Consider the following 21,304-nt stretch of genomic DNA (forward strand, 5'->3'; position numbering starts at 1 on the left):
TCATATAGTATATCTCCCTAATATATAGTAGATGAAAAGCAGTATGTGAAATGAGTAGTATGTCTGAATTCACAGTGCTCATAAAACAGTAGGCAAAAAAAGTATTTGGGTGACCTACTATTTCTGCCATGATTGTGAAGTTCATATTAAAAGGCACTTTACTGTTCATAGACCAAGGGAGAGAAGTCGTAAATGGCAGGGAAACGACACAACTGCCATTGACACTAGCTCACATGACAATGCTAACATGCCAGTGGATGTACAGTAGTACATTCAGACTGCTTTCACACATTCATTCTTGACAATACTTAATTCATACTTTAACAGACATGGCATTCTCAAACATAACCAACTCAGTATATGATTTCAGATGCAGTCGATGAAAAAAGGGACTACTGGAAAGGACAGCTGAAAGCACAAACAAAGGAAGAGGTGCAACATCTGCTTAGAAAGGTGCAAATCTTATGTGAAAAGTGTGAAAATGTCTCTTTATAAAAATAATTTTTTTTGACATGGTCTGTGAGAAATGTGGGGAGTGACGGTTCGGCCGCGTTTCAAATAGAGAATGCTTTAACTTTGCTATATTTTTTTATTTGAATGTGTTTTTTTCATATTAACTTCGACAGCCTTAAATTTAACACAAGAAACATTTTCACGCACAGCACAAGTGTTTGTGATTGTCTGACGTGTGAAAATTATTTATTTTAAATTGATTTTAAAATAAAATATTTTATCGTCCTATATACTGATTGTAGGGCCAATACATTGGCGCTTCTCCAGTTTGTAGTTATTGTTATAGTTATCATGATTGTTGTAAATGGGCCATTAAACAACATAATGTTGAAAACAAAAGGACATTTTTTAAAGAATGTTTTTGCAGCTCTTTTCCAGACAATGACAGTTCAGTGAACATCTGGAAAAAAGGTTAAAAAAAAAAAAAAAAAAGGGACCAGACCAAATCTCATTCTCCATTTGAATTCTGACCTGTTCACCACACAAAGCTCTCCTACAGCATCACAAGATTTGGAATGAATTTTCTTTATTTTTCTTTCTTTATTTTATTTTTTTTTGGAGCTTGACAGATCTGATAGCTATGACCTGTTGTGAATGGAGAAATGCAACATTCTTTAAACACCATACAGGTTATTTATGTAATGTTTTCTTTTGTACTTTTTTTTTCTTTCTTAGTATTTTCAATGAAAAACTATAGGGGCTTTCGCACCGGGTAGTTCTAGAAACTTAGTTCTAGGAACTAGCCACCAGGATGGTTCCCTTTAGGAACAATTTCCTGGTTGCATTCGCACCACCAGTAGGAACTCTGAAGTGACGTAAGCCGCGCTTGTTGTATGTTGTTGTGACTTTTATTTTGACGCCGCTGAGAAACGCTAGAGACACACACACAGTGCTCGCATTCTCCGTGTTCATTAGTTTACGATCTGTCTAACAATCCTGTCTAATACGTTATTAGATAGAACTGTTGTGCATAGAAAGTAGACAGTATATGAAAAGGTATTAGCGTATGCCGTGTGGTTGATGTCCAGTGTCGCTAGCTGAGCAGAAATACTTTGGATTGGATTTAACCCGCCAATAGAGCGCCAGGTGGATAAGCCAGTTTGTGATTGGTCCCCGCAAATTTGTAACGAAAGCAGGATAGAAGAATGTACAGGTTTCCAGGCTGAGCTGCAGGGCGAAATCAAATCGCCGGCAGATCAGTCTAGTCTATCACTGTTTCCCATGTTCGTTTCTGGAGTAATTATAGGCTTTTTTTTCTCTCTTTTTTTTTTAAATGGCGGATACGTGTGTTTAGCGTACACTAACGTCACTGGTAGTTGTACCTATAGTGCCGGTTTAGACCCAGAGCTAAATTAGTTTCTCCAAAAGGAGTTTCTAGAATTAAAATCGTTCCTAGTTCCTGCGGTGCGAACACTAAGGTTCCCACGCTGTGAAAGCCCCTTATGTTGAAATTTATACAGTAGGGCCTACTACGTGGTGTCAAGGGGAATGGGGTTTCAAGTGTGTGTTGGTAGTTCTTTACATGCACTAAATCACAAATTATCATGTTTTTCTCTACCCGACTGTAATATCTACTAATAGTATACTAACTATAGTTTTCACAGCAGCGGAACTACTGAGAGGACCACCAGGGCAATGAACCTCCAGACCCCTCGCTCATTACACAAGCCTCTACTGCGCTCTATGGGGAGCTGAACTCTGTAACCTCTCTCTCTGTGTGTGTGTGTGTGTGTGTGTGTGTGTGTGTGTGTGTGTGTGTGTGTGTGTGTGTGTGTGTGTGTGTGTGTGTGTGTGTGTGTGTGTGTGTGTGTGTGTGTGTGTGTGTGTGTGTGTGAGAGAGAGAGATAGTGAGTGAGAGAGTGTTATCTCTCTAGAGTAGACCAATGATGGTATATTTCAACCATTTGTGGAACATTGATAGACTTGTTCATCGGGCCCGCCTGTCACGTACCAACAGCCTTTTACCATTCCAATACAATTCAATATTAGAATAAGGATTGCGCACGCTCTTTTACTGTCATATAATGGTCACAGATCTTAAAGATAAAATGTATCCTGTTTTTTTTAATCATTCATTTTTAACTATATAATAATACAGCAAATTGAAGTTACTTCATTACATTTAAACTCTTCATTTCTGATTTTTATATAAATTATCACTCTCTTAAATTTGTGAAAGAAGATTTGAATTGTGGAAATAGTCACTTTAGGATGAGCAAGCAAGTAACACTTTATTTTGATGGTCCCTTTTGAACATTCTGTTGACTATAAGTAACTTTGCGACTACATGTCAACTAACTTTAGAGTATTAGCAGACTGTCTGCTTAATATCTGCTCTTTATTGTGATGATCCTCCAACAAGCATTCTACTGACTGACTATAGTAACTTTGCAAGTACGTCAACTTATTTGAATCATAAACCTACCAGTGTACTAATACTCTAATAACACTCATATGAGAGTTAGTAGACATGTAAGTGCAAGTTTACTTATAGTCAATAGAATTTGTGAAAGGGACCATCAAAATAAAGTGAAACCAAGATTTTATCTGAAGCCGGTCAGACCACTCAGTATAAGCAAGTAATATATACTGTACATACATGTTCGGACTAGGAACAAATATAACTTCATAAAATGTCATCCCCACTACTGTATATTTGATGTGCTATATGTATGTGTGTCGATCAATTTACATATGTGAATCAAATCTGTTCATCATATAAGCGATATGTCGGTTCATACGGATTAAGAGATAAAATCACAGCAAATGTGATGGCTCACACAGTGAATTTAGATTATATACAATATTTTGCTGTAAAGACATACATTTTTTCTTGTTAAATATAATTGAAATCTATACTGTATACTTCATTAAATCTCTCAAGGAATATCTCTAAATTATGAAGTAATTCATGTTTTTTACCTCTAAAAAAGCATTTTTGCAGTCTAAAATGACATGGGCCTACTATCCTAACATTAAATTACTAACATTTTGTACAATGTATCTTTGTAGTTTTTTCTTTTTCTTTTCATTTTTTTTTTGCTTGGCATTTAACACACATTCCACTTTCATTGTATGTAAGACTCGGGACATTCTGTCCTTAGAGCTCTTTTTGTGTTATAAATAGTAACAAAAATAACACTTGGTTGGAACATCAAGCAGTCGCATAAATGGTGGTATTATTTTTAAAAAAATCTGTCATATTTTAAACATGCGACATTGTATTGTGGAACACACCCTGTAAAGACATATTGTACCACTGTCATTCAGTAGCCTATGTGTCTTGAGGGCGAATGTTTTAGCTGACAACATAATTCTATGAAGGTTACACCTAAATTCCTAAAATATATACACCACAGATATTGTGTGTATACATTTTTGGGACACCGCAACAAGTTGGGATCCACCCAAAGTTGACTCTACAGTATGCCTTCGAGTCCGAGAAAAAATTGCTACAGTTGGTTGTTACAGTACTTTATTCTCTTCCGATCTCCTGAGTGACTTATCAATAAGTTTCCTTTTTGTTTCTTTACTCTTTCTCCGTGCGCTTTATTACAGCCACCATAGCAGATATCAGTTTAGATATCAATTTTCACAGTCAGTTTCATCTGCATAAGAGGCCTAGTTAAGTCAAACCTGTCTGTCACGGGTCAGGTCGGAATCTAAAAGTCTGGAATTTGGCTGTATTTGTGCCTCAGTGTGACAGGGTTATAGCATGCCTTAGAGAAGAATATGATCAACATGAGCCAACAGATCAAAAATCAAGAGATTCACATCTCATTTGCAAACATTCAAATGTGGGGCATGGAAATGTCGCACTATATTTTGATGTATCTGATGCAAATGCCATTGGTTCTCATCACTGATCACAATGCAACAAGCTTAAAGGTACACTGTGTAGTTTTTTAAGTATTTTATTAGCTAAAATCAATGTCTTTATTCATAAATATGTCCTCAATGGTGTACAATTACCTCTCCCAATGATCCGACTTATCCTCGTACGCGAAGAATTTCTTATCTTTATTTACATGGGACAGGTAAGTCCACGGAGGCTTCCATGTCGTTCCGCCATCTTGAAAAACTATAATAGCAGAGAGGGACAAAAACCACTAGGCTACCTCAACGCATTTCCACAACGTGTTTTCGTTCAGAGCCAGCGTCACGACAAGGAGAGAGGCGTAATGCGTGTCACTGCCCTGGTAAATTTGAAAGGCTGCACTGCACAGTACTTCATAATGCAGGATCATACTTATGCCGAGCCACAGGAGAAATGGCAAAATTTAATTTAAAAAGAAACGTGACCGGCAAATTCAAAAACCGAGGGTAAATAACGGGATAGCTTTACCCAGGTGGAAAGAGCTAATGAAGGAGAAAGAGTTTGAAAGGGACGCTGAAGTTTCCTGCTTTCTTCTCGACGGGTAAGTCAATGTTACGGTCTAAATTACAAGCTTTTTTTCATTGCTTGGTTGTGTAATTCATTATATAGGCAGCATAACAGTAGAACATGTAACGTATAGTTAAACTCGACGAAGGGCTATTGTTGTCATAGCTTCTTGGTACATAACGGCTACCGTAGTTGCAACACGCATTTGAAAAAGCGAGGAGCTTGAGAGCACTATTCGTTTGAATGCAAAATACAATTTCACCGCCAAATGGGAGAAATTCCTACACACTGTCCCTTTAAATATTCGGGAAAATGAACTCGGGATCTACTGAGGAAGGACGATTTTCAGTGAATAATTAGTATTTTGGTCTGTTCCTCACACAAAGTTGTCAGCCGGAATAAGGCGCACAAATTGTTCTGATTAATTTAATGTTACCGTTGTTGTTTTCTGTCCCTTTTTTCTCTCTTTTCTGTTGGTCAAAATTATTTGGAAAGCTTTTGGAAATAATGAAATGAGTAATAATTATATATAACATGGATTAACAGTGTTACGTTTACTTCCCCATCTCAATCTATTTAATACAAAACTGAGACACTTCTCTTATGTCACGCTATTTTTAGTGTGTGAATCAGAACCACTGTAGATACTGTGCAGTATTCATAAGACAGTGATCTAGTATTCCATTCCGAACGGCCTCAGAATTTCAAAACATGGAAGACAGCGTGTATATCTGTATATCAGTCTCTCGTCTGCCCTATTAAAGGCATCTCAGAGAGCTTTTTTGTTACATAGTGAGTGCTTGATTGTTCAGTGTGACATTTATAATGTTATGCAAGTGATTCAGTAATTGTAGCGTAGTTGTAATATGGAGCCGTTTTGTTCAATACACATGAACCACAGTCATCCGTTTCTGAAAAGATTTCCTTGTATCTTCTAAGCCAATGGGGGAAACCACTGGCTAGCCATATATTCTCGGGCGAACCGCAGAGAATCCGATATAGGTCACGATGCCATTGTCCCAGCTTGAGACACACTCTCACTTCTCCGGTTACTCCATCCATCCATCTCTATCTCTCTCCTTCAGAGCCACCTGCTTCCTGCGCTGTCTATTGTGGACTGGCTCTGAGCTGGAGTGGCTCAAAGGATCATGTCATGCCGTGTTACTCACACCTCTGCCTGTCTGGCTCGGAACTAAAAGGAAGTCTCGGCAGATGTAATCTTTACTTCCCAGACGTATTCACATTCAATAGACATTTCACAGAGTTGAATTGAAGTGAGTTTATGCTTCACAAAAGAGACTTTCTTGCCAGTACGTTCTATACGAGGCTGTTTTTCAAGGTAGTATATAGGCCTACTGTTGGATGTGTGTGCATTTGATCAAAGTCAAACAGTAAAACCCAAAGTATACTTTTGTTTTTACACATATTCCAGGGTATGCCTATATGCATATGACTCTAATTTCATCAGCAGCATAGCAAGCACATACCGTACTCGCAGCCACATTTTTCTAAAGCCTACTTCATTTTTTATGCATACGCTACTGTCGAATGTAAAGCCTTTCAAAGTGTACTCCACTTTGCGCACTAGGGCTGCGTTTAACTCCACTTTTAGACACACACTCGCAAACTTCCCTAAGCACTTCGCCGCCAACGTCGTCAAGGGGACGAGGGAAGTTTATATGGACAGACCCTCGACCCTTCGATTTTGGCAGAGTGCAGTACCCATTTCAACCACTAGCTCTCAATATTACATACTGCAGCTTTAAGTTGACTGTTTTACAGTTTATTATTATAATTTTTGTGCGTGTAATTTTTTTTTGATTTTCTCCAACAGCCAAACCATACATGCAGGACAGGCCAATAGAATGGTGCATAGAACAAATTTATAAGGGGAAAAAAACTTTAAATAATAAATCAGCTCCATGGCGGATACCAATGATCAAGGGCTTAGGGTGTTCCATCTAAACACATTGCAAGGGTTCCGCCAGTAGTGGGCACTCGTGCAATGTAAGAAATTTCATACATCCGAGTGAACGAGAAGGCAAAATATGCAGTATTTTTGTAATTCTGCTTGGTGGCACTAATGTTGCAGCAACTACAACCTTCACCATTAAACGATACGGCGCATCGGCTGAGGAGACACATCCAAATCAGAGATGACAAATAAGAAACACCATGGCAGGTGTACATTTTTTAAAATGTATGCCAGAAGTGTACTATGATATAATAAATATTAGAAGCATATACTGTTTATATATATATATATATATATATATATATATATATATATATAGCCTATATATATATATATTAACAGCGTTTGAAATTAACACCCGCCAACCTGCTAAATGCGGGTAAAAACAACACGATCTCATGAAAGTGCGTATCTATACCACGAATCTTATTTCTCGTAGCATTTATAATGCTTTTTTGCGTGCACATGCTACGCACAAAAAACCCTTGGGTAGGATTAGGGGTGGGGAGTGTGTGCGTATTACACGCGATAAAGTGCGTAGGGGCCTATCATATGCGTATCATATGCACGCAAAAACTATTTTTGGCGTATAAATGGCACGAGAAATAACATTCGTCGCATAGATACGCACTTTCATGAGATCGTGCTGCGTAAAAATCAACCCGATCTCACGGCAATTCGGACAAATTTTACGAGGTGGCTAATTCGTACCAATTCATACGACCTCACTCGTATGAATTTGTACGTTTTTTGCTAAATCGTACATATTTTACGATTTGCCAAAATCGTATGAATTCATACAAATGACCTACCCCTGACCCCACCCCTAAACCTACCCATCACGTGGGTTTAGACAAATCGTACAAATTCGTACGAGTGAGGTCGTACAAATTCGTACGAATTAGCCACATTTTAATCACTCGTACAAATTCGTACGAATTGGTCGTGAGATAGTAAAAATGGTAAAAATCAACTGTGGCGGGTAACACTGTCAAATCACTAGCCAATTTGGCAGGTTACTTATTATAGGCTATTTACTCACTTTGCTGAGGAAATTCGTATTAGCCAAATCTCTGCAGATTTAGCACAAATACTCAACTTGTGAGTCATCCTGATAATACAGCGTATTGCGCAGATTCTGCGCATATCTGGCTTACTTGAACATACACGTCATTACGCAACAAATAACAGCGCGCTTGTGCATTTTCATTGAAGCAATAGCGAAGATTAAAAAGGCATTTGGTTAACAGAAAATAAAAATAACATTGTTGGTTTCCGACATCCTACATTTTTTTTATGTTTTTTTTTTTTACTATATTGATCTGTGACTGTCCACCTAAAAGGATGAGAATGAAAGAGAAAGGGATGAGATGGTTGACAGTATTTAGTTTTAATAGAAAATGTTTATTTGTTTTTGTTAGAAAAGTCCACATTATATATATATATATATATATGTGTGTGTGTGTGTGTGTGTGTGTGTGTGTGTGTGTGTGTGTGTGTGTGTGTGTGTGTGTGTGTGTGTGTGTGTGTGTGTGTGTGTGTGTGTGTGTGTGTGTGTGTGAGACTCATAAGCTGTGACATAGGCTAGTTTATCTGATTAATTTATTTTATTTTCTGTTTCTGTTTTTTTTTTTCTTTTTTTTTTTTTCTTTTTTTTGGCTGTAAAAGTTCTGAATGGCCAGTAACTTAAAAACCGTGTAGCCAAATTGGTCGGTAAGTGAAAAAGTTCATTTCAAACCCCTATATATACATATGCTATATGCTTACTGCAGCGCTCATTATAACTTCTCCAACCTTTGTAAGTATTGTATTATTTAAACCGCATGAGAACTGCATGACACATAAATAATGATTGTGCTTTCATAACCTATGGATCTAAGATCGCTGGGTCCCCAATCAGAGGGTCCCAGTTCTCATCCATTTTTAATCACGGGATAGGTGGCAAGTATAGAAGCAACGCAGTGAGATGATCATATTCAGAGCAGGCAGTATGATAATTACACCTCACACTGGGGTCAGCGGAGAGACGAGTCCATGCATATGCATCTCTGCATCTGAGATGAGACTCCAGTGCTCACTAAAATATGACTTAGGAGAGGAGCTCTGCTAATACGCCGCACGGATGATTCATGATGTATTTACCTAAGCAATGCTGCTAATGATCGCTCAGCTGCTTGAAAAAGACATCCAATAATATGGGCAAATGCTTCATAATTTATTTTTAGAAGAAATTAGGGGATTGGTGTAAATGGTGCTCATTGGGAAATAGCGGGGAAAGATTCCTTTTGCTTCCTTTCATTCCCCCCCCAGGCCATCTAAACACACTCCATCTCCTCAGCTGTCCTCGTCTACATGGTCACCATCTGCTCTATTTGCATGACGGGCATCGCTGACCAAGTAACCATGACAACTGCATAGAGGACTGTCTCTGTGGCCTTAGAAATGAGCGTGGCAGTAGTTAACAATGAGACTGTTAACAGCGTGTGTGCTTAGAAGAGCAGTCCATCAAACTGAGCTATTGCAAGAATCCCCCCACACACACACACGTTATCACATGCTTGTTTTTACAGTGCCATTACTTGATCATGTGATTTGTTTTGGCCTGCTAATTTTACTTCTCGGTCTCTTTGAGTTTTCTTTTACTTCTCTTAGCATTATATTTTGTAGAGACAAACTCAGCATTGTCAAAACCATTGTTGCCATTTTTGAATATTTGGTCTAGATTTCCATTTAAAAGTTTGCATTCACTTTCTTTAAACATTTGTATAATACAAATTATATAAGGTCTATACTTAAATGTATTTTTAAATATTTGGTCAATGTGCCCACAATATATATATTTTTTAATAAAGTTATGGTTAGGGATCACTATGGCTCCTAAACAAACACATTATATGATTATTCAAAGTGGGAACAAAAATGTACACATAATGTTTATTATATAACCACTCACTCACCGCCTTGCTCTCCTTATCACCGTATCTATTGTGAAATTTAAAATGCAAATATTGGTTTCTGCTTAGTTAACATTTGAACAAAAGTATACAGTACAGTATATACCATACAAAAGTAAGGTTTTTGAAAGAAGTCTCTTATGCTCACCAAGGCTGCATTTATTTGATTTAAAAAAATACAGTAATATTATGAAATATTATTAGTTTACTATTTAAATATATTTAAAAATGTAACCTATTACTGTGATCAAAGCTGAATTTCCAGCATCATGACTCCAGTTTTCAGTGTCACATGATCCTTCAGAAATCATTCTAATATGAGGATTCGCTGCTCATGAAACATTTCTGATTATTATCAATGTTTGAAAACAGCTGTGATGCTTAATTTTCTGCGGAAAGTGTGTTTTTCTTTAATAGAAAGTTCAAAAGAAAGCATTTTCAATAGCATATGTTGTATTGATAATCATGAATTTAACTGGTAAGGTTATCGACAGACATATATTGTTACAACCAACCAAAACCTGAAAACCTGTTTTAAATTATGACAAACATTTTTCTGGAAGCAGTGCATTACAGTAAACTCAAGCTTGACAGCAGGCATCCTGTATTACTGGAAGTGAAACAAAGTCATCCGTAGGCCATAATGTGTTTTTCTGTTTTTTATATCACCTCATGTTCTGTTGACAGCAACAGGATAAGGGCACGGACATGGCGACGGGCCAGGGCACTCGCCGGGACCCGAACTGAGCGCCAACAGTTCTTCAAGCCCAGCCGTTGAGCACCCCGTCCGCATGCGGCCCCCTGCCCCGACCCCTCAGGGGCCTCCGCACCCGCAGCTGCTATTTGTGGAAAACAGAGGCTGCTCTCTCGCTCCTCGCTCGCTCGCACACACGGCTGCGATGGCAACCACTTCAGAGAATCAAGGATTCATAGTCACTGGATACTCCTGGGAGACAGACTGATTGTCCGGGATTTGTGGTCTGCTAGTTGACCGTTTGCCACCATTAAAATGCCTGTACATACTGTAGCGGATGCCATTGATATTTCTGCCGTTTGGCTCTTAAAATAGCTTTTGCTTTGGTACAGATACAGACGCCACTGCGTGATGGTAACCTAGTTTATACTCACACACACACACACACACACACACACACACATCTTTTTTTTTTTTTTTTTTTTAGCATCATTACCAGTCTTCAGTGTCACATGATCATTCAGAGATCCTTCTCTAATAATGCTGATTTTCTGCTGAGAAACATTTATTTTTATTATCAATGTTGAAAATGATTCATGATTTTTTTTCCCAGGATTATTTGATGAATAAAACGTTCAAAATAAAATTTTAAAAGATGCTAACACTTCACAGTAAGGTTTCATTTGTTAACATTAGTTAATGTTTTAACTATCATGAACTAACCATGAGCAATACATTTATTACGGTATTTATTCATCTTTGTTAATGTTTAGTTAATAAAAATCCAGCTGTTTATTGATTGTTAATGTGAGTTTGCGGTGTATTAATGTTAAAAAAAAAAAACATTTAAGTTTAATAATGTATTAGTAAATGTTGAAATTGACATTAACGAAGAGAAATAAATGCGGTATTGTTCATTATTATATTCATGTTAACTAATGAAACCTTATTGTAAAGCGTTACCAAAAGATATTTTAAAGTATGATGCCGCTATTAACCATGTAAAATTGCTTTAGATCATGCAACAATCATAAGGCCATAATCAATAATGAATAGATAATAATACTTCTAAAAAATGCTAACTAAAGATACTGTTACATTTCCAGCAATCGTGCCACTTTGAAGTTGGTTGTATTGAAGCCAATTTGAATTTTCACAGTGAAAGAAAACTTCTAGATGTTTGCATTCCCACTCTCCTGCGTTTTAATGGAAGTGAATATAGTGTTAAGCGTCGTGTGTCAACACTTCGTGAGAAAGTGAGATTTTACATTGAAATGTGTCAATGTGCCCAGTGATTTAAATGCCAAATTTATGATTCAAATGTGGGACAAGAAAATAAACAGCCATGAATCTATATTGAGTGTAACTTTTAACAGAAATGAAGATAGTAAACGTATTTGTAGGCCTGTACTTTCAAAGTGAACGAGCTCTTTCTCTGCAGGGGAGGCTGCTTTTTTTATTTTTTAGCTGTTGTCAAATCTTTATACTTGCCAAACCACATTAGAGAAGTCATTCGTCGAAATTTCCAGAGCGTCACATAATCACAAATTCATTTCCTCTTTGTTTAAAACAGACTCGTATGCCGAGAGGAGAGCTAAATGAAAACCCGCTGGATGTGTCAGAATGCAGTATTACTGGCCACGTTCCAACCAGAGCACAGCAAAGAGTATTATTCCTCCAATAACTTTGTGTATAACTAAACAAATGCATTAAAAAAAGAGAAATGCAGACATCTTGTGTGGCGTTAAAAGTGGAACTGAAAGAAAAAGTAGGTGGGAGTGAGTTGCTCTCAAACCCTCTTGTTATGAACCACACATACAGTGATTTGGACATTTCTGTTATGCAGTACCTTTAAAGCTCTGTTACTTGTAAGCATTTCTGTTAAAGGGTGTAGAATATTTTTAGACATATTATCAGGTCGAGCTCAAGCACCTCATATTTAATCATAACTTGCATAACAGGATGGAAATGAAGAGCTAAAGTCAGACATTGCTCAGAGACGGACTGTTATCTTACGTAAGGGCAATCTTCAGTGTTGATATTTTAACTTCTGTAATTGTATCACTCAAGATCGAATCTCGAGTGAAACAAACCGATGGATATACCAACATCATCACAGAATGTATCGAATGCATTGCTAATAGTGATACTGCTGTGTTTCCTGCTCAAAATAGTAATTTCTTATGATGACATTACTGTAAGGAACTGTTAAATTACAAAAGAAAACAGGATGGAAAGTGATAGATAGATAGATAAATAGATAGATAGATATAGAGATACAGATAGATAAAAAAATAGATTGAGATACAGATAGATAGATAAATAGATAGATTGAGATACAGATAGACAGACAGATAGATAAATAGATAGATAGATAGATATAGATAGATATAGAGATACAGATAGATAAATAAATAGATTGAGATACAGATAGATAGATAGATAGATAGAGATACAGATAGATAAATAGATAGATAGATAAGATATAGAGATACAGATAGATAAAAAATAGATTGAGATACAGAAAGATAGATAAATAGATAGATAGAGATACAGATAGATAAATAAATAGATTGAGATACAGATAGATAGATAGATAGATAGATAGAGATACAGATAGATAAATAGATAGATAGATAAATAGATAGATAGATAAGATATAGAGATACAGATAGATAAAAAATAGATTGAGATACAGAAAGATAGATAAATAGATAGATTGAGATACAGATAGATAGATAAATAGATAGATAGATATAGAGATACAGACAGATAAATAAATAGATTGAGATACAGATAGATAGATAGATAGAGATACAGATAGATAGATAGATAGATAGATAGATAGATAGATAGATAGATAGATAAATAGATAGATAGAGATACAGATAGATAGATAGATAGATAGATAGATAGATAGATAGATAGATAGATAGATAGATAGATAGATAGATAGATAAATAGATAGATAAATAGATAGATAGATATAGAGATACAGATTTAGATAAAAAAATAGATTGAGATACAGAGACAGACAGATAGATAGATAGATATATACAGATAGATAAATAGATAGATTGAGATAGATAGATAGATAGATAGATAGATAGATAGATAGATAGATAGATAGATAGATAGATAGATAGTTTAAAAAAAGCAATATATCTTTGTTGCTCAGAAGAAAGAAAAAGATGTATGTTGAGGGTAAGTACATAATGACATAATTTTCATAATTAAACAATAGACAGATTGGGGTGTCGAAAATCAATTAAAAATTGTTTAATATTTCATCCATAAAACTTAAGACATGATGAGACATTAAAATGTACTGCATAACCAGAAGGACATGCTTTTAAGTGTGTTCACCCAGAGACGAAGTCTACAGGAACTAGAGCGCATCTCCGATGATTCGTCCACACATTTCGACGAGGCCCGCAGGACAGTGAGACTTTCGCTGTTCAGATAGCAGTCTCTTTAGTTTGTGCAGTGCTGACAGCAGTGAATGCAAAACAATCGAAATATTTTGAGTAAATAAATATCTTGGCGTACAGCTTTAATGATCAAAAGACACGTCATTCACAAAGTGTGTTTTTTTCTTATTTTGGTCAAACGGGTGGCGATGCGACAGACAACATCCTGGTCCCAACAAACAGTAAGTGGCTGATGCAAACAGATACATTCCACTGAGCCATTAATAAGCATTGAACATAAATACCAGTTTGTACAAGAATGAGGCTGTTCTCAGGACAAAAATGCAAAACATCGAAACGTCTTTGGCGGTGGTTCATATTTTGGGCACTGTCAATAGCGGCCTGCTCAAGTCCTTGGCCTCGCCGGCCGTGCGCACGCGCAGGTATCCCAGCAGAGACATGGCATGCTGACAGTACTCCTCCACCTGTCGGATCTGCTGGTAGCTCAGCACAGTTCTCCACGCGCTGACCGCCTGCGTCGCGTTCCTGGACGACACGATGAACGGCTTGGTGGAGGCGTTCGGCCCCGTCGTCATGTTCATGGCGAAGACCTCAATTTCGTGATTGGCTGAAAGGTTAACGAAGCGGTATACATTCCGTACCGTTTTAACGGGGTTCTCCACCAGGTCCTCGTAACGCACCGTCATGTATTTGCCTTTGAACCAGTTGGGCGGGTGAAGAGCGGTTTTCAGAGTCCTAGACGTCTGTTCGCAGATCACCTCCATGGCTCCGATGGAGTGGTAATCTGAGCCGTCTTTTTTGTTCATTTTGTGGTTGGGGTCCACGAACGGCACACGGCGAAGCTTTGGGTCCCTGCTGCGCACCACCTGCAAGTTCTCCCGAATGAGCCCGTGTCTAGATTTAATCCTGGAGTTGGCCACCGCCCTGGGGTCTCGGACCAGGTGGATGACTTTCAGGTTCAGAGACGGGTCCTCCATTAGAGGAGCCAGAACGTTAACATCCAAAATGCGAACTCCCTTTATCACTATCGTGTTGTACTTCAGGCACTCTTCCTCCAGCATCTGAAGGCTCTGCGGCGGGCACTTTCTACACACCTTTTCGTCCACCATCCCCACCACATCTTTTCTATAGGACGAGCAGAAGGGGTAGGAGCAGATGACCTTATTGATGGCGGCCCCAAACAGCCCAAGAGAGGTAATGTTCTTCCCCCCGGGACTGTTGTACAACTGAAAAACAGAGAAATCGCACCTGTAAAGAGAGCTCAACATGTCCCGGGCTGCTCCCTGGAGGGACACCGCGTCCCCCGGGTACAGTTTCTGCCAAATATGCCACATAGGCTCATATAAGAAAAACACATCCGGGTTTTGGTTGAAGAGCTCCCCGAAAAAAGACGAGCCGGACCTCCAAGTGGTCAGCACGTAGACCAGCTGGCGTTTCTTGACCTGCGGGGCTTTGTAAAGGTAACGGATGTCGGATCTGCTTTGGAAGTTCACTCCTTGCACCGGCTGGTTGCATTGCTGAGGCTCTTTGGTCCATTTGTAATTAGCCAGGTTCAGCATGGTCAGAGCCACCAGCAGAAAATACGCCAGAAACATGATGATCTTCTTCCGCCGTAGCACTTTCATCACAATTCCAGGGTTGGCTATTATTTTGGTGTGATTTCTCGTGCAAGACGTGTGTTTCCTTCCAAAGCCAGCATTCTTCTCCCATGGTGGTGTGAATTTTAGAGGGTAGGGTTTGTTTTTCATTTATGACACAGGAGAGCCAGTGGTGTCTCAAATAGAGCTGCAGTTTATCACATGCAGCGATGATGGCATGGAAGAAAGCGTGACATCTGCCCCAAGTCCATGCAATCGATTATCGATTAGGTGATGCGTGGGAGAGGAGGGGATGCCCTACGCTCCAAAATACGAGGCGAAACGAAAACAAACCGCACCGCAATGCGCAGGGTTTCATTCGGATATCATACAACGGATGCCGTTCGTATTATTTAACGGCTCACAAAGCGAACTCGAGCTCATTTCGTTTCGCTTACCGATGAATAGCGGCGGGGTCTCCTCCCGATAACATTTCTCGTCCGGGCCACGGGCTGGGGTAAAATGGCGATATAGATGCGTGCGCGAGCATTTGCGCTCAAAGAAAAGAAAATCCCGTAAATAGAAAGTTCCTTTTAAACGCACGGAATCAAAAGAAAGCCATCTCCAGTCATTGTGGTACCCAGCCTTTGCTCTGTTGTCCGGGCGTACGCTATAACCGATTGGTGCTGCACGAATTAAATGATAGAACAGGAACACAAGTCGCCGCCTCCTTTAAGCGCTGAATGGTGGAATCAGGAGCATCTTGGCGTCTACTAACGACGCTATTGGTTCCTGTCTACGTCCGTCAAATCCCATTGGCCACAAGCCTACATAGCAACATGATGAGCTGTGTATCACGAAGAATAACATTTGGAGAGTTCAGACAATAATATCATACATTATGTCTGACAAATTAAGTGTAGCCTATATATTTATAAAGTATCCCTTTATTTTTACATTTTAAAAAAGTTACCTTAAACTGTATGGATGCTGTCTTTTGAATTTACATCTTTCATTATTTAAATATGCCAGCATTTGTGGTCAATTATATTATATATAATATAATATAACAATATATCCTCCTGAGACCCAGAAACCAGTTGTTTAAAATAGAAAAAGGCATGACATAACATATAACATCCATTTACTAATACATTTTTATGTTTCAAGATTATTCTTTTTTTAACCAAAGGTTGTATAGGCCTAAAGATTCTCAATGTTATGAAAGATATAACAGAATGAATTGTGAAAGATATAACAGACACACCATTTTACTTTATGCAATATGTAGGTAAAATGGCCACAAATGGGTATTGCCATTCAATACACTGTATCCAATTTGCATATTGTGTTATAATGAGAGTAATAATCAGCAACATTTCTTTATATAATATTAGGGATATTGATATATCATTTATTTCCCTATTGTTGTGTCTCCCAAAATGCCTGATAAACATATGCTTTAAGTCCTCCATAAAGTTTTCCTGAGATTAGTCAGATTTAAATGGTAATTACAAAATATTATCCTATTTCCATAAGAGTGCTAAATTTGATCACTAAATGACTGTCAGTCATTTATAAAGACCAAGGAGAAGTTGTTTACACAAGTCTATTCCTGGGTCCCAGGAGGTTATAATGCTACCTAATGCTTTTAATGAAAGTTATGTATTATCAAATTCAGCCTTTATTTGTTATTTGGCTGGGCTATGCAAGAGGGTCTTGGTTTGGGTTTCATTTGATTTGTAAATGTTGGAAACTGGGTATTAAAACAAGGATTCTTTATGATTAAAATCAATGAAAGACACATTTTTGTTACATAACTTAAAAAACAATGACACAGGAATAGTTAATTCACGATAAACACACACTAACAGAGCCTGTTCTTGAAACTCTTCTTAGCAGGTAGCGCCACCTGCTGTTTGTTTCCCTCTCTCTCGCTCCCCCATGTGCTCTCCACTTTTACCCTACGTTCTCACCTTTAGACATTAACATATTGATGAATAATTTAGATTAATAAAATAAGGTTATAGTGCAGAAAAAGTGATGATATAGCCTCTTTCACTCTATCACATGTGTTTCTGAAGGGAGATTATAATACAGTGGACAGGCCATTGCAGCAGCAGCGCATTAGGCTGGAGTCTTGCCATATTGCGAAGCGAGTTATTGCTTCAACCCCAAAAGTTGCGTTGTTTTGGGAATTAATGTTGCTGCACAGAAGGATTGAACTCTGGTCTGGGTGATTCGGGCTTGTTTGCCTCTTTTTCTTTCTCTCTTAGTCTTTAAGACACCTCTCGTGACGCTGTCATCAGTAGGCCTATTGTCCATTCGCCATGATCAGTGTGTGTGTGCTCATATGCGATGTCCAGATCTGTCTGATATTTTCGGTCATCTAGACCTGCATTAGAAGAAAACCATGGCGTTAATCACAAGAGGACTCCACAGGATATTTTTGTGGACCAAGAGATCAAATAGCACAATTACAGGTGAGATTGTTTTGCTTTAATTACTTTATTAAGACTATGATGGAACAGTAAGCTATTTATTGTTGTGTTTGCTTGATGTAGGCTAATATTTTCCCCTCACTGCATCTACTGAAATCTGTGTGGCTAAAGTCCATTTTCAAATCCTTTCCATAGCCTACGTGTATTATAGGGTATTAGAGTTGTACTGTAATCTGATATGATGCTGTAACTGGCAAGGGAAATTGTCTGTCAAACACACAGACCTGCTGCTGATGGATTGTTGAGTGCAGCTACAGCGGCTGATCAGGGCAATACACACTTGCTTTACTTTCTGGAACTCACACCATATATGCAACTAATAATAACCACTAGGCTACTACTAATAAAAACAATATAATAATAATAAAAAGAAAATGCTAGCCTATTATTTTTTTCTTCTTAAGTCATTAACCAGGTGATGATGTTACACTGTAAATATAATAAAAACAAGTTATTATTATTATTATATAATCATCGCCGTTGTTGTTGTTTGAACCTTACCTTTGTCATTGCATCACATAATTTAGCAAAAAGTCACATTTTGCCCAATCTCGAAACAACTGTTTAACACAAACCTTTAAAAAAAAAAATTAACTACTAGTTTAAAGTAGTTTATACTGGTCACTGCAGTCTTTGGATTAGGGTATGTTCCTGTTTCTTTGTGTGGACACTTTCCAGGTTTGGAGTGTCTGTATTTTTTTATATGTTGTGCCTTTTTTTGTTATTAAAATAAGGATTCTCTCTTTGCTTCGTCTAAACGTAACAGTTGCGTGTAGGCCTACTGTAATTGTGCATAATGTGCTGTTATAACATTAACAAGGACACTGTAAAATAAAGTGTTAGTGAAACTAACCCTCATCCTTCCCTCGCGTTTTGTAACACATCTTTCCCTCGCGGGTCAAAATGACCCAAAGCCCTAAAATAACTATACTTATTTTATTTAATTTTGATTATATTTTTTAGTTTTTTTAATCCATGTTTTTTTGGAGATTTTTGTTATTTTTTATCTATTTAACTTTAAATTACTAGATTTGATCGATAAATAATAAATAAATAGTAATTTAAGCACATTCCTTACATTCTTTCAAATTAAATTCAAAATAATTTCATGCATAAACCTTTTAATTCAGCTCAAAATATCGTACATTGGGTGTTTTTGCCGACCTCTTGTGGGAAAAAATAATATAACATGATGATATGTCATGACTCTAGCCACTAGATTGCCTTTAATCTGTATTTGGAGCAAATGAGATGTTCTGCTGGGTCCTAAAGTCAGTTTTTCTTCAGTATGCATTCAGATACACATGTAGACAAGACAAAGACAAAAGTAGACAAAGTTTTAGCGTTTTTAGTAATAATTTTGAGCATTTTTAGGCTTTTCTACACTGTAAAATCCGATTAGTTCCGCTTACTCAAAAAAAGCATGCAAACCGATTGCACTTAAAAAACTAAGTACAGTGGAATCGGTATTGCGTGTTGTATTAACAAATCCTTGTTTAGTATGGTAAACTTACTCTTGAGTTTAAATTACTAAAATAAATGTGTGCGATGTACTCCTGACTTAGTATAGTCTACTCAGAATTACTATTTCAAACAACTAAGTAATGCCATGTGAACTTTACTTAAAGCGATTCTGATTTACTTGTTAAAACCATGCAAACCGAAGTAACTGTTACTTCTGTAAATTAAGTACTTCAAACATTAATTTTACAGTAATCAATTGACATTGTTATTCTGAAGATATTCTCAATCTCAAACACCAAATGCTCACCTATATGTTAACTCTGTTCTGCGAACTCACTATACACTTGTCACAAATGTACCAGAGAATAAGTATAAAGTATCATAAAATAGAAATATTTAACACACAACCACATTATAGTTGAAAAACAGGTTTATTCTTTGAACATTAACCATTGGTATTTAATTTCCAATGTTAAAATCAAAGTCTTAAAACCTTTTGAATCTGATAAAGTATACATTACCTTGACATTTTTAATTTTATTCTGATTGTATTTTATCTTATTTGTCCAGATAAACCTTGTTATTTCAATCAATCAAATTTTGACACAGGATTTCACAATTTTGAGTTCTTGACTTGGCTGATAAGTTAACTTTTTTTAACCGGATTATATGTATTAATATGAATTTTTGAGAAATATACTTGTTTTTATGAGTGTATCCAGTACAGAGATGTGTACTGGGAAAACAGTCGAATCTGTACTTTAGACAGCTGATAGAGATACTAATTGGTTTCGAAGAGATTAAAATGTTAGTCATTACTATAAGTGATCAGTACCACTTGAAAACGAAATTCAGACTAAAATTATCAATGTCAAGGTATTAGCGCCAACCCCAGAATATGTGTTCTTACAGAACTAGAATGCGCACACACGCTTATTACACTGCCATAAAATATAAAAATAAAAACATTCTTCAAAGTACAGAGTGAAAGCAACACCCAGGGGTGTGAACAACGGAACAGACAGCGGAATGTTTGCCTATCTGCACATATACAACGGTACCAAAATTGTTTTTCAATAATCTCCCAGTAATATACAGTACACAACATTGTCATTTGTGGAAAAACATCCACTGTGTCAAGTTTGTTCTGTCCCAGGCCAAGCATCACTCGTTGAATGTGTTTTTCATAGCTTTAGGGTAGTCCAAGTGTAGCGCATAGCCCAAACAAGAGGCAAAGTGCTTGAGGTAGGTTCTGGAGAATGTCCATTACAATACCTCCTTCAAGAATGATGGCAGTAGACACTGGGTCAAGATGGAGATGATTTGGAGAGAGAGGCGCATCTTCACTGATGACAGTCAGCAACCCAACAGATACCTGGGCCCAGGCCTCATTGCTGTCAGAATCCTGTATACAACCAACGAAAAACAACATTACAACAAGTAAATGTTGATAGGCATTATCAATTGTCATCAAGTCATCTGTCCTGCCAACACTTCCCTCCAGCATATTTTTATTTAAGTTTTCACTTTACACCCAGCTTAAGAACATGAAGGAAATTAAACTCTGATGTCTGTCCTAATATACAATTTATTCAGATACTGTATATCACTCTGTGTGCTGCATGCTGTGACCGTTCAAGGGATACTCCCCTTTAAAATGAAAATTCTGTCATCATATACTCACCCTCATGTTGTTTCAAACCTGTATGAATTTATTTCTTCTGCTGAACAGAAAGGACGATATTTAGAAGAATATCAGCTAGCCAGACAGTTTCTGGTCTCATTGACTTCCATAGTAGGAAAAATATATA

At 37.4% G+C, this 21,304-nt stretch overlaps 2 protein-coding genes across 2 annotated transcripts in view; one reads left to right on the plus strand and one right to left on the minus strand.

Moving 5' to 3' along the window:
* Nucleotides 1-14,039: 14,039 nt before the first annotated feature.
* chst2a (carbohydrate (N-acetylglucosamine-6-O) sulfotransferase 2a) lies at nt 14,040-16,260 on the minus strand. The gene has a single exon (XM_079612713.1). The coding sequence runs from the start codon at nt 15,697-15,699 to the stop codon at nt 14,305-14,307; it is 1,395 nt and encodes a 464-aa protein (XP_079468839.1). The 5' UTR covers nt 15,700-16,260; the 3' UTR covers nt 14,040-14,304.
* A 1,159-nt stretch (nt 16,261-17,419) lies between these two features.
* The window catches only part of pls1 (plastin 1 (I isoform)), a 28,642-nt gene continuing 24,757 nt past the window's right edge, over nt 17,420-21,304 (plus strand). Inside the window, exon 1 of the mRNA XM_079612396.1 lies at nt 17,420-18,011. Coding sequence (XP_079468522.1) covers nt 17,942-18,011 — 70 coding nt within the window. The 5' untranslated portion in view covers nt 17,420-17,941. The remainder of the gene's footprint in view (nt 18,012-21,304) is intronic.

Source organism: Phoxinus phoxinus (genome assembly GCF_949152265.1).
Source record: "Phoxinus phoxinus genome assembly, chromosome: 5".
Classification (NCBI taxonomy): Eukaryota; Metazoa; Chordata; class Actinopteri; order Cypriniformes; family Leuciscidae; genus Phoxinus; species Phoxinus phoxinus.

Excerpts from the sequence above, each read along its gene's own strand:
- chst2a (XM_079612713.1), bottom strand. The coding sequence starts at position 15,699 with ATGAAAAACAAACCCTACCCTCTAAAATTCACACCACCATGGGAGAAG.